Source organism: Corvus brachyrhynchos, unplaced genomic scaffold (assembly GCF_000691975.1).
Source record: "Corvus brachyrhynchos isolate BGI_N302 unplaced genomic scaffold, ASM69197v1 scaffold33, whole genome shotgun sequence".
NCBI lineage: Eukaryota > Metazoa > Chordata > Aves > Passeriformes > Corvidae > Corvus > Corvus brachyrhynchos.
In genome coordinates this window covers 177,732-192,397 of record NW_008237254.1, presented here as the reverse complement: position 1 = coordinate 192,397, position 14,666 = coordinate 177,732, and the positions used below count along the sequence as shown (strand labels likewise).

At 39.6% G+C, this 14,666-nt stretch overlaps 1 protein-coding gene across 1 annotated transcript; it reads right to left on the bottom strand.

The window, feature by feature from the left end:
• Nucleotides 1-278: 278 nt before the first annotated feature.
• RGMB (repulsive guidance molecule family member b) lies at nucleotides 279-14,660 on the bottom strand. Its single transcript, XM_017730483.1, has 5 exons — nucleotides 14,654-14,660; nucleotides 11,743-12,254; nucleotides 3,270-3,861; nucleotides 2,575-2,675; nucleotides 279-707 (listed from the first exon to the last, which is right to left on the bottom strand). The coding sequence occupies exons 2-5, from the start codon at nucleotides 12,043-12,045 to the stop codon at nucleotides 666-668; spliced, it is 1,038 nt and encodes a 345-aa protein (XP_017585972.1). The 5' UTR covers nucleotides 12,046-12,254; nucleotides 14,654-14,660; the 3' UTR covers nucleotides 279-665.
• Nucleotides 14,661-14,666: the final 6 nt, after the last annotated feature.

Here is a 14,666-nt window from a genome sequence, read left to right as displayed (position 1 = left end):
GACTAAGAAGAGAGTAGAGATCCTAGAGAAACACGTGGGTTCAAGCTGAAAAGGCTTTACTGTGTGTCTCAGTTTCAGATTTAGACACTTCACACACAAACTAGACATAAAAAACTTTTGTACATCCAGCCCTCAGCACATGCTAGAATCAATGACACGTACATATTTTGTGTACAAAAAGGAGTACTCTTCTATTGTTACAGTGTAGATGGAAGTGGAAATTAAGGTTTAAAACTAGTGTAAAATAATTCCTATAAATAAGTTACTGGCACTCCCCATATGACACACTTTTTAATATCCAGTTAATGAGTCCTGATACATACCCCTGCACAGACTGTAATCAATCTTACTGTTCACAGTTAATTTACTAACAGCAGCTTTTAATGTCAACAAAGTTTAGTTTACAAACAAAGAATCCTGAATCAGATCAGATGCAATTGTTTTACATCAGTATCATAAATTTAGCTGCATACTTGTAATTGATCTGTGGCTATGTTGCTCTCCATAACAAGGTAATTAATGAGAATGATAAAATCTAACAGATAAAACTGATCCCCACAATCCTTGTTTGTTTTGAATACAGTTGAAGAGAAGTAGCAGCACAATACAGAGAATGCTTATCTTGTAAAAAACACAGAATACTTGCTAAAAAAAAGGAATCATTACTAGTCCTGTTTGGACATTGTATAGATAGCAGTCTTGAATAGCTGGAACAGGGAAAGACAGAAAAGAATTTGTATCAGTCAAGACATAGATGGGCATTAAATAACCAAAGAATGAAAATTTCAGTGTAAAACACCATAGCTGCACTTACAGAAGAAAATGAATGCAAGATTTTAAACTGCTGTGTGTCTCCTCTCAGAAGAGAAGACAGACATGAGACTCCTGGGCTTTTTTTCAAAACATGTCCACTAATGAAACTGTCATTAGGCAGTACAAAGCTTTCAGCATTGCTTGCTTCACTTTGGAGGGTATGTAAGTAAACAACCACTTGAACAGCCTCAAAACTCATCAAACAAATGCAAGGTAGCCATAATGCTAAAGTAAGAGAATGTAAATAACTGGTGATCGATTTTCTGGCAGTACAGCAGCAGTCTGAAAGGAAATGCAATACTGAAGGTCTGTAACTTGACCGTAAGAACAAAAGGTTGTTCTCTCAGGCTGTGTTCCACTTAACAGATGTTCTATGCAGATTTTTCTTCCAGACAGGTTTTTCGGGAAGAAAAAAAGAATCTTTGGTTTGACAGGCAATTGAGCCTACTATTTCTTTTTATAATATCCTTGTTCAGGATATTATACAAAATACACACACAAAATAAGGGATTAGACATACAGTCTCTGCCAGTCCTGCAACATGCTTACTAACGAAGTTGTCAGACTCCACAACTACAGAGAACTATCATCATCCATTGTTAGAAGCTCTGTTAGCATATGGTTAGGAATGCTCTAGAAGATACTTTAAAAACCCTTTTGAGAAAGCCACTAATATCCAAGGCTAGCCTAAGACAAAGGCCAACAACAGACAGCATCAGTAATGGCTGACTGGTTGTTGCATTAAAATACCGATGATCACATTACATGGCCTTCTGCAGAGCTTGTGGTGTTAGACTGACACCTCTGAGAGTAAGCTCCTACATGTATGACAGCGGCCTTCTGTGTACAGTAAACACATACACATTTAAAGCTCCTTTTGCCTTCTACAGCAATTTCCATGACTTTTTTCACAATATATCTACCGGATAAGATTATTTCTCACACACCTCAACTTCTAGCTGTAATACAAGCTTAGCAAAGCAACATTCAGAGTTGTGATTAGGTTTAACAGGTCTGTATTTTTTGGTATGTATCTGACATAACTTCTTTTAAGTTTTGGCACTTTCAATTTACCTTCACACTGTGTGATTAGCCTTGCAGCTGAAATACTCCATGTATACTTAGCAAATCACCTTATTACACTAAGTTCTGTAATCTTACGGACTCTTCGGTATAATTTATTCAAATTTCACCATCTCTTCTTCAGTTCTACAGAAAATAATTTTCTGTTGCAGGGTTCTTCTGGTCTGAGAGTTCTCCAATAACTTGAAAAGAGGATTTTTACAATGCCTCTCAGGAGGGATGCAGCAGTAACACAGATCACTGTGTTCTTGTAAGTATCTCTGCAACACTACAAAGGAACTGTACAATTTGATCCTGAGGTAATGGTTCCTGATCTTAGCTTCCTCCACACTGTCTTTTCAATAAACTGGCCTGGTTTGCTGCTGCTGGTCATAAATTTACACATCTTATTTAGCAGAGGGAAACAAGCATCTGCAAGAAGTATAACAATTGTATTCAGCACATTCCTATCCAATATCCTATCTATCCTATTTGGCTGGGAGACAAACTGAGACTTTATTTATAGATTACCTGCCCAGTACGTGGTCTACATCCCCAATTTCTGTGCACCGCACCAGGGGTCACTTACACCACCTTACTGACGTTCCTCAGCATGGGGGGCAACAATTCTTCTATTATAATAATTTTAAATATTTACACACTGCACAGCCACTCTTTTACATACACACATATACTTACTGGTATATATATCGAGAACATTTTGCAAAGACTGACTACATTGCGGGGTTTCCAAGCATGAAAAAATCTGTAGCCTTCTATAACACAGACAACTGGAGGGCCTGTGGAGGAAAAAAAAAGTTCCCTCTAAGTTTAAGCTCTCTTTGCTCTCTCCAGAGATCATTCACTAGCTTCAAAATACCCATTTTTGACATTAACTAAAGCTCTCTTGGAAAAACCCACAAGTTAATTTAGTTAAAAAAGTACGTGTTAAACCAAGTAGTACTTAGAAAGAGCATTGAGTATTTCATGTGTAATACACAGTTACTCAGATACAAACTTAAATACTTATTATGTAAAAAATAAAGTGCTTTCTATTGGGTCCCAACGCAGGGACATTATAAAACATTTGAACAACTGTAAAACAAATAGATACATAGAATACTGAATCAAACATACATGAAAACAGTTAACATCCAATCTGGTGGATGCCCCAAGACAAAACATCCCTTCATATACATGGTATATACATATATATTCATCTTTACTCAATATATTATGACAATATACATTTCAAAATTTTGTTACAGTCCAAAAAAAAATCCTACAAATATGTCAGGAACCAGACTCTCAATCTCCACACAAATATGCAACAAGGATCAAGCACAGAAGTCCAAGACTGACAAAGAATTTGCTATCCCTGCCCACACTACCACCTCCACTCCTGGGAAAGATATGCCAGTGCTCTTTGCTGGGGTGCAGTGCCTCCACATCTTGCAAGGCACTGTGAGCAGCAGCTGTGAAGTTGGCATCGCCAGTGGTGAGTAGATCAAATACACACGAGTAAAAATAGATATCCTTCACAAGCATCTTCTCATGGCATTTGGTGGTAGCTGTTTCCAGTGTGTACCCTGATAGGGGATGAGCCGCAGCACCCCAAGGAAGCAGCTTTCCCACCACAGGCAATGGCAAGTTGCCACTCTGATCAATACGTTCACTGGAAGGGCAGCCATTCACGCACAGCTGCAGATCCTGGCTTTCCTCGTAGGCCATGACCAACTCCTGGGGCATGCGAATGGCCAGGGTCAGGTAGTGCCCAAGCTGGCGGATATACACCGTGGTCCCGATGTACCTAGCATGCATCTCGATGTATTTGCCACTGACTTTCTCCACGATGTGCAAGTTCCTGGTGTTCCCATCTCCTCCACTTCTTGTACCATCAACAAAAGCTGCAGGCAAGTCATCAGTCACTGCTTGATATACTTTCTGATCTGTACAGTCTTGGTATGATTTGAAGATAATAGTTATCTGTGGGGGAGGGGGAAAAAAAAAGCAAAGTTAGCGGAAAAAAATCATCACGTCAACCCCTTTTCCAATTTGTAACTGAATATATCTGGAACTGCCCACTACCTTAAAACTTGACAGCTGTCCACAACTCATGCCTAAGGAAAACAGCCTGTAAATGTGCTTAAAGCAGTATTTTACTAGATGGCATATGTTAAATTTGTTCTTATGTTGGCCCGGAAGCAAGACTATTAGCGTGTGGCAACAGCCTTGAGATCAGGAAAAGAAAACACTTTATATTTAATTAGGCATCACAATTACCTCCTGCCTGACAGTTTCTTAACACTTTGGAATGCAGCTGGCAATGACAGAGAAGCGCAAGGACCCAGTAATTCCCACGGTGCTGGCCACTATGGCAAAACCAGAATGAGACCATGCAAAATCAGAGAAAGGTATAATCAGGACCAGGAAGAACAACTAGTCAAATAATGACTTAGGGCTCCTCAATACATTAGTCCTAGGAACTGGGAGATTTGACACTTCAAGTCCACTGTTGCTAGAAAAGGTGCCCACAGAGAAACAAAGCAATACTGAAAGATACTCAAAGACATGCCTTTGAAGAGTGAGTAACTTCCAATACCAAAATCATTATCATAAAGCAATTAATTTTTTTTTTAAGATTAGAATTAGCCTTTTAAACCTTTCTACTTGTTAGAGTAAGTCGCAACAAAAGAAGCAGCAGGTTGTCCAGTCTTACTTGAAGGTAATGAATGACTAGGCTATATGGCAGACCAAGTTTGGAGTGTCTAGCAACTTTTCCTAAAACAAAAAATATAATGAGAATTCACATCTAAATATTCAAACAGATATGCTACTGCCTTTAGAGTTCTAGAGGGGAAGGACTTCTTGAAAAGGTCAAAAGACATTTTGCACCAAGAATAGGTATTCTAGTAATTCTTTTCATCATTGACTGATTATATAATATTTGTTACAGTCTATGATTTAAGCAGTCTGCTAAGAGACTCAGATTACTCCAAAACATATCAGAAGGAATTTTTAAACTAATGTTAAACTCAAAATCTGTTCCACAGCAACCTCACATTTTAGTTTCAGTTAACCACCACACTTCTGCACAACAACTTTTATTTCTGCCCCTCTGTTTTAAAGTAAGAGCTAGAGGTTAAATCAAGTGTAAATTACAAACAATTTGAACAAAACCTCTGCCCTCACTAGCCTCACCTCTCTATACCACTTGTGTAAGACACAAGTCTTTCCACCTGTCTCCTCCCCCTGCAACAATTTCTTCTTTGGAGTATGCAGACATATCCTACACAATATTAGATTTATTTTCAGTATTTGGTTTATCCCAGGTGGTTGATGCTTTGTCAGTGTTTGTCTCACAACACAGACAATACTTACTATTTTGACTTCATATGTTCTCACTAGTGAGGACTGGATTTTTCCAATCGTTTTTCCTTGCATTAATCAGTTATACAGCCTGAGATGTATCAGCTATATAGCTTGAGACCATCTGTACTCAAATAATTTGGTAAACTGATGTCTGTGAACAACAGCTGAGCTGGAATGCTTATGCCCAAAATCCAGAAAACGCACAAGTGCCCCTGTTGCTGTAAAGAGCACCTCACAGCTTTGTGCTTAGTAAAGTAAGCTCAGCAACTACAGGAGAGAAACTTCAGGTCTTTCAAGTGATTAGTATTTCTGCATATAATCCAGGCCATAATGCAGTAAAAGGCCATTTATTTTGCGTAAGACAGTTTGGATGAAACAGACTTCTATCTCAGCCTGCTCAGACAAAGAAGCATTGCTATTTCCTTGAGCACATTTGCATTGTTCTGCACATCTCCAGAAGTAAAGCTCTAAGTCTCCTTAGCACTTGAACAAGCCTGGAGTCAAAAAGTGTTCATTGTTTTAATGAGACACTGAACTGGCTGCTTGCTAAAACATTTAAGCAAGGCACCTGCCAAAATCTATCAGGAAACAGCTACCCAACTGCTCTCTCCAGGGCTCCCTCGTTTCCAAGAATGAAATGCACACAATTTCAGAACATAGAGAAAGAACAAGAAGCCTTCACCCTAATTAAAGATTAGCAATAACACTGGATGCTGAATGAGAGCTGAAGGACTATTAGATGAAAAAAGGCCTCTATGAACATTGCAAGGACACTCCAAACAGAGAATCAACAGAGACAAGTAAGATTTTCAAAGGACACACATGTATTCAAACCTTGCAGCTCAAGGCACTGGTTTCAAATATTCTGTTGTCTGTCATGTGACATCCATCTAATCCATAGGCCAAATCAGTAAAACCAGAGTGCTGGATGGGCTTTGCCTTATCACACACTCCTATCTCAGTATCATGCCCTGATGCATGCCCTGATACATGCCCTGACAGATACTCAGAACCTGTTGCAAAGGGAGATGAAGCAAAATTTCATTCCAGAGTGTTCTGTCTTTAAATTTTCAAGGTAACAGGGAGCATTAAAAAGTGAAAATGGTTATTTCTAACAAACTTAACACGTTATACATGTCTGTGTACGCACAGTACTTTTCACACTCTGGGTCCCAAGAACACCTTCACAAAGCTGCTCATGCAGTACTATTTACAGACTAGAGATTAGCTGCCCTTTCTAAACTTAGATAGAAAAATCCAAATGCCAAAATCTTCATATGAAGAAAGATTTTTGAAACTATCGATGTATCAGCCTTGTTCTTTGGGAACATACAGAGCTCTTCTGCAGTGAGGCACCCTGAAAGATGAAAATAAAGGTTTCCAGAGGCTTATCTGAGGATACAATAAACGAACATCAGCTATAGTAAGATTACTAAACCAAAACAAACCCCACATATACAATTTGCACACAGACAATTTCATTTTGGACTTCATCATCCCACTCCTACTGATGCCAGTACTGCTGAGTACACTGATCACAAAGCTTTCTTAAATTCCACTGCACATGCAAAACCTTTCAAAGACGGTGTTACTGAGCTGTAAAACTGCAGTTTCTGGAAGACTTTCATGTATTTGTAGAAGGTGCCTGGCTTGTGTACCTTAAAAACAACACTTTCAACTCTTGAGGTCTTGTACTTGTCCTCCCTAGTGCCACAATGCAATTAAAATGATGAAGATATCACTATATGTTTGTTATTTTACTATGCATTTCATAGAATCCTAGAATTGTTCGGGTAGAAAAAGACCTCTAATTAGCATCATGAACTTCAACCATTATTGTAACACTGGTGAGCTTAGGGAGGAGTGAGTGAAAAAGTGCTCAGTGGAAAAGGACCTAGGGATGCTGGTTAACAGTGGCTGAACATGAGCCAGTGTGTGGGTCTAGGGCGCCAAGAAGGCCAAGGACATCCTGGCTTGTGTCAGACAAAGTATAGCCAGCTGGACCAGGGCAGCGGCTGTACCCTGTACTCAGCACTGCTGAGGTCACACCTCAAATCCTGTGTTCAATTTTGGGCTTCTCACAACCAGAATGACATTGAGGTGCTGGAGCGAGTCCAGAGGAGAGAAACAGAGTTTGGAAGGGTCTGAAGCACATGCCTCATGAAGAGAGGCTGAGGGAGCTGGGGGTGTTCAGCTTGGAGAAAAGGAAGCTTAAGGGAGATCTCACTGCTCTCTACAACTCTCTGAGAGGAGGTTGTAGCCAGGTAAGAGTCAGTTTCTCCTCTCAAGTTGCAAGTGACAGGATGAGAGGAAATGGCCTTAAGCTGTGCTGTGGAGCTTTAGATTGGATATTAGAGAAAATTCCTTCACTGAAAGAGCTGCCAAGCACTGGAGCAAGCTTCCCAGCCTCTTGACTCATCATGCCCAAAAATGTTTAAAAGGCATGTAGACATGGCACTTACAGACCATGTTTAGTGGTGGAATTGACAGTTTGCGACTGGACTGGATCTTAAAGGTCTTTTCCAACCTAAATGATTGTATTATAACCTCCAAAAAAACTGTAGTATAAACTACTTCTGCAAAATAAGACAAATTCATCTCTGCCTTAGGCAAGATGTCCATAAAGATGAAAAGAATAATGACATGTGACCAGGTACATGATCCTTCTACTTCTTAAAACGTTTAGAACATTTATCTTCCAGTTACCTTTCAGCTGTTTTTCTACTACACTGTTCTTACTCTGCAATGATTTCCTGAAAAATTGAAACCATGCTACAAAAGAGGTATTTAAAATGTTTTGACTTTGGGAAAAAGAACATTTATCCCCAAAATTTCCTTACCCTGCTCACAGCACCAATTCCCAGGTTCCAAGGTTTATACCCAATAAATTACTACAGTAAAAAGCTCTGTAGTTTTTTTCCTTCTCTGTGTCCTTAAATTCCCTCTCTCACCCTCAAGCTATCTATTATAAAACACCTGGACAGGAAAACCTCCATTTCCAATTAATGTAAACAAGAAGATACCTCCAAACAAGAAGGAAAGCTTTCCATTGGCAAGCCCAAGCATCTCTGCCTCATTTGCTACTCAGGGACAATTGCTCTAGTGATATCCTGTCACAACAGCAAAAGGTAATAAAGACTTTGTACCCCTCCAAATAAAGCACACAATAAATAAAATTTCAAAAACCCCAACCTTCTATTTAATGCACTCTACAATACCCTACCTACCTGCTCCCTGTAGACACAAATGTAGACACAAATGTAGACATTTATTCTCAGGGAACTGCAAAACCACTTCCAAGACAGGGAAGCTCTTATCTAGAGCTAGAGAAATCAAACATAAATAATGCCAGTGACCTACTCAAAACCCATACAAGAAGTCTGTCAGAAAGAAAAAGAAAGAAGAGCTTAAACTCAGTTTCCCAGTTACTTGGTGATGATCCTCCTTCTCCATCTGAAAGGCCCTAGGATCCTACGCCAAGGGTCATAAGTACATCAGGCAAGCTCAAAAAACCTGGAGTTTCTATTTTCAGCTAGACCACAGAACACAGCTTTTGTCCATGGTGAAAAACAGATGTTACTATGGGTAACACAAATACGCAAAACACCTACAAACTGTCAAGAGCATTTGTATAAGTACACAACTCTCACAAGATGTGCTCTTCCAATTAAGGAATTCAAGGAAAAGTTTTCCTGCTTTTTATACTTTCATGCCAGCGCACAGTGAGGGGCAGGGGAGAACAACACGCTTTTATTCCTCACATTCTTACTTAAGTGTCGTCCTGGCATTCTCTTGTCCTTTATGAACTTTCTGGATAGTCCTCAGACTGCTGGGGGTTCCATAGTCTCTTAGGTTTTGGAGAGAGAAGAAACTTCACACATAATGTTGCCTTCATTACCAACTGCCTCAAAGACTGGTTCACCAGAAAGCTAAGACAAAAGTGAAAAGTACTAACTCCCTACAAGGGCAGGTGATGGTTTGTACCTTTCAAAAGGACAATGGGGTGAAGATTAAGCATTTTGTTTCTATGACTTCTTAAACCACTTCCCCTAAAAAAATGCATTCAGGAAAAACTAAATCTTCTACTCTTACTGTCCTTCCTTTCATTAGGCCTGCTTTAGAGTGTACTAATTAGGTTAGTATTTGCTTTGGCTTCTGTACAATATAAGTTCAGCATATATCTTTGTTTTTATTTCCTGCTAAACATCTATTTCAAATACATACAATGAAATAACAGCCAGACTAACAAAAAGTACCAGTCTGAAAACTTTTCTTATGAAGAAGGTAGAAGACCTTTTGGCATGCTCTCAGCTAGGGATTACACTATGTAGATAAATGTCACGGAAGTGTAGCTCTTTAGAAGTCCTTTAAGCTAGCCTGTGGCCAAAATCAGTTAAGTACACTCAGCAGCAGATAGTCAATCATAGTCAAAATGCAATACTTGCAGAGGAAAATGTTACAGGAATGAAGTTAGCAGAAAAGCCTTTTCTATTTCATTTATAGTAGCCTGCTCGTACTAGAAATAACAGAGTCAAGAGAATGCATTAGAGATATTAAAACTTATTTTTTAAGTCACTTCTACATTCAAACAACCTTCATTGTCTACAACAGGTATGCTAAGTTCTGTTATCTGCCAAAAAAAAAGAAAAAATTCAAGGACTGTACAACATGTAAACTATATCAGCATTAGAGACATTTCTAGTATCGCAAACCATAGATCTTGTTTTATTTAATTGCTTCTGCACACTTGGCTGTACTTGGGCAATGACAGAGACTACTACAAAAGAGGAAAAAAAACCATTTTACCCAAGTCAAGAAAAACACAAAAAGAATCCCTATTGAGAATAAATAAAGACACAAGGCACACCTTTTAAAACCTTTTTAAAAATACTTTCCCTCAGTATGTACACACATTTACTCTTGGTGTTCTCTTTGTTATCTCTTCAAAGACATATACCAGCATAACATGCTACCACAGTCAATCATTTTCAAAATGTGGCTAAAGTTAAGATCACCTATCTACTACTAACACACCCTAGCCATCCACACAATTTGCACACAAGAGTCTCAACTTTTTCCTCTACTGCTATCGGAAACAAGAAATAAAGAAAATTCTGCAAGAGTTTAGCAAAACTGAGGATAAAAGCTTACTGCAGATTACAAAATCCAGGTTTTTCTTCCACTTATTAGGAGTCTTTAGGTAAAGCCACTGGAGCAGATTGCAGGGGACATAAGTCTGTTTTGCAAAGCTTACTCATGTAAGCCTCATTCCCTTACTTTATACACCTTCAGAACTCATTCATAATGAAAACTGTTTTTGAAACAGACACAAGTTAAGAAAATGTAATTCTGAGTTTCAGTCCAACCTCTGTTCACTCATACAAGCATTGCCACTAGTAAATACTTCAGAATCCAGCACAAATTTAATAGTAAAACCGATTTTCCCATATTAATACTACTGCACAACCAACTCCACAGAAGATGCGTAGGCTCTACCCTACTGTGAAAGACAACTCCTGCTTCTGACTCCAGTAACTAAAAAAACTACTTCCAGGCTTAACAACACAGTGAAAATTCTTTGGAGTAGATGTCTTGAAGCTGTGTACATATAGCCTGACATAGCTTGACAATACAAGAGCTACACTACCACAATTTTTAAAAAAGCCCTTTCACTCCAAAAGAGGTACGTGACAACATCAGCTTCAAATGCATGCTTAAGTAATTGATGGACACGCTACCTGCATTCAGCAGAAAGAGCCAAGGACTTTTCTTAAGTTAAAGAAATGGCATCAGTTATCAAATACTAGTGGATGTATTCCTACTCTAGACACCTCAAGTATCTGAGAGGAGTGCAATCTTAAGTCCTGCCTGTTTCAACAAGAGTTTAACATTCTTGGCACAATTTTAAGGCCACTGCTTGTTTAGTAAAGCCAAGGTACTAAGTCCTTCTCACAACCATATAGCTTGCTACCTCCTCTCAATTCTTTGCAGTTCCCCCTCTTGTTTCTGCTCTGAAACATCAGTGTTTTGGTAACTAGTTTTTTGTGCCAGCCATTCCCAGTATTATTTGTTTTCTACTCTTATAGCTATGCAATTTAGAAAATTAATGAAAAGCAGACAAACGCTCTTTCCTTCTTTAAGTTCCCTTCCAACCCAAAGCATTCTACGATTTTTTGAATTTCTAATTAGTGCAGAGACAGTCACAGATGTACAATAATCTAATAACTGTTTAAAAGTATTACATCAGTATCCGTACAGGCTTGTGTGATGACACGCACAGGTTTTCTTGTCATGAGCAGGAGCAAAGGGAAGAAAAAACCCTGTTTTGTTTGGTGCTCAGAAAAGAAGATACTAAGTGTTTTACTTTTTTATACTATTGCATAGAAGATTCTCAAGCTGCTACACTTCTTTACCTGTTAAGGGCTAAATGACTTACTTAACTGTCTTGGCCTTTTACTTCTCCATGCATGCACAGTGCACAAAAAAAATCTGTACCTTATTCGTAGCAGTAGCGCTGGATCCTGGGACCACAGGCACATTCGTCACTTGCACTGATAAGTAGTTATTGTCTATAAGGGGCCAAGAACCTTCCACTTTGCATGTCTGGAAGTTATCCTTAAAAGTCCTCAGATGAGGATCCCCAAACAAGCCACAAAACAGGTAAGTGGGAGGAGGAGTCTTGTCTCCTCCCTGATGTTCTCTCACTTCTGTGTGGCCACTGTAATTGCAAGGATCATAGGTCATTTCAGGGTTGGTGGAGGATGTGGGTCCATCTTTGGTACAGTTTCTCTGGGTCATTAGGTCACCGATCCCAAGCACTGCAGAATGATAGACTAGGTTTCCACGGCATACTTTGGAATTGCGATAGGTACACACAGAGTATGCCCGCAGGGCCTTGCAGAACTCCAAATCAAAGTCCTCAAGAGCCGTGTTCAGATGTGAAGTGAAGGATACAAAATCAGTGGTGCACTTCTGGATTCCACAAGATGTGTGCAGTTGACAGTCACCTAAGCACAAAACAGACAACAGAAAGACATAAAGCAAAGCTCTTAAGTGGCAATACCCCTTTCCACTCCCACAAGTACCACAGAAAACAACATGAAAGAAACTTAAAAGTGCTCATGCACTAGGGAAGCACTGCATTTTAGAAAGACAAGAGGTTGCAAGATAGAAAGGTAGCCATGGAGAATATCTCAGAGGCTGAGAGGACTGATGATGTCCTAATCCATTACCTCATATTGTCTAGATGAAAATGAAGAGCACTAGATCCTGTCAAGTATAAGCTAAAGATTTCTTTCCAGACACCAAGGTGATGATGCAATTCTGTGTATAAATTAATCACTTAGTCAGTAAGGAAGTCTCCATTTAGTCTTTCAGTGCTTTACACAAGTTACTGGATTTTTACATAGAATTCTGCCCCTCAAAAGAACGTGGTAAAGGCAACAAAGTAAAGTTGTTTAGATGTTTGGACATATCTAAATGTCTAAAAATGTTTAGACAAAAATAAGACTGACTAAAGCAAAAATCAGGTTCTCTTCCAGAAATGAGGGCGGGGGGAGGATGGTAGGTAAGCAGACAAGCAGATTGCTTAATTTCCCTGGCACTGCCATAGCTAAAGCTTCACTGCTCAATTTTTTTGGGACTAGTGTGTGAAAACACCCAGCTTTTTTTTGCTCTCCTTGTCTGAAGCACAAGTTTTCAGCTAAGGTATGTGTACATTGCAGTAGCTGTACCTCTCAGAACATAATTCAGTAATAACACAAGGGGAAGAGAAACCCTCTCCCCACAAAAGCCTCAAGTACTTATCAGATGTATACAACTGCTACACAGTTCAGTTTACACCAACAAACCAGTTAGAGTTTATCTGATGACCTGATTTCCATAAAAAAACACAGTTAACATCCTCACAAGCAAACGGGAGTTTTACAGTTGTCTCCTCCACAGTCTCACAATTACGATCCGAAATCATTCCAGATTCTCATGGCAGTTAACAACGGCTTTCTGAAGGTAACTTTTACCCAAGAACTTACCAGGACCAGAAATTAAATGAACAACGCTAAGGGAAACAGAGCCACACTTTTCACCCAGGTTAAAGCCAGGAGGACTCTCATCTAGGAAGACTGCAATCCCTGCCATCCAAAGAGAAATTGGACCTTCATAAAGAATGTGTGCACAACTTCATTCAACAGCTGTCCAAGCCTGCAAAACTATGTACTAAAATTCATCTGTGGGGACATTTATCTGTCATTTCTCGCTGTCATCAAACAGGATTTGAACACCACAAAAATGCCAACAAAGATAAAATGGAACAGTAAAAAAAAAAGGAAAACGTAATATATCTATGAGAAACTCTTGAGCCGTGAGGAGTGGAAAATAGGATGAGTAACAACATTTTTCATTTTTAAATAGTAGTTTTCTGCAATGCACCCAGTGACGAGAGGATATCAGCAATTTCTTTGCCTACCCCTTAGCTGACCTTCCTGAGGCAGTACTCACATGACTTACTCTGAATATCTGTACCATGAATTTATAAGGGCAATATGTTTTGCCAGTGATACATAGCTAACACAAATCTCCTGTCAAAATCCCAAGACAACACAAAGCAGAATGAGGAACTCTCCACCTACAGCTATGCATGACCATGACTTGTGTAAGCTGAAAATTTCCTTGTGCAAGAGATATATACCTCTGAAAAATACAGAAAAAAACCCCTAACAACAATCAACTTCTGTGTTTTCAAATACACAAAAAAGACCCGTGCCAAGCAAAATGACAGAGGGAACGCTGGGTTTAGAGCCAGACTTTCAAAGCATCAAAACTTTTATTTCCCTTCAGTTATATTTGTAAAATTATTTTAATCACAAATAAATCAGGCTAGACGAGCAAGTCTGTCAAGTTATCAAACAGCCGAATAAATCACAGAATCTCAGAATTTTTAGGGCTGGAAGGGACCTCTGGGGATCATCCAGTCCAATCCCCCTGGTGCCAAGGCAGGGTCACCTAGAACAGGTGACACAGGAACGTGTCCAGGTGGGGTTTGAATGTTTCCAGCGAGGGAGACTCCATGACCTCCCTGACAGCCTGTTCCAGTGCTCTGCCACCCTTAATGCAAAGAAGTTCTTCCTCAAGGTGAAACTTTTTGTGTTTTAATTTATACCCATTGTTCCTCCTCCTGTCGCTGGGCACCACTGAAAGAGTCTGGCATCATCCACCATCCTCTCGGATGGAGATATTTATATGCATTAACGAGATCCCCTCTCAGCCTTCTCCTCTCTAGACTACACGGGCCCAGCTCGCGAATCCCTCCTCATGAAAGGCTCTACCTGAAGAAAAAGGACTCGACAGCTCCTCGCGTCTGCGGGCACACGGCTGCGCTCCCATCCCTCCCAGTCCCGCTCCCCGGTACCTGCGCCCAGCAG

Coding starts and splice junctions, on each gene's coding strand:
- RGMB (XM_017730483.1), bottom strand. CDS start 12,045: ATGACCCAGAGAAACTGTACCAAAGATGGACCCACATCCTCCACCAAC. Junction 3,862..11,742: donor GCGCTACTGCTACGAATAAG/GTACAGATTTTT, acceptor CCTCCCCCACAG/ATAACTATTATCTTCAAATC. Junction 708..2,574: donor TGTTCTCGATATATATACCA/GTAAGTATATGT, acceptor TCCCTGTTCCAG/CTATTCAAGACTGCTATCTA.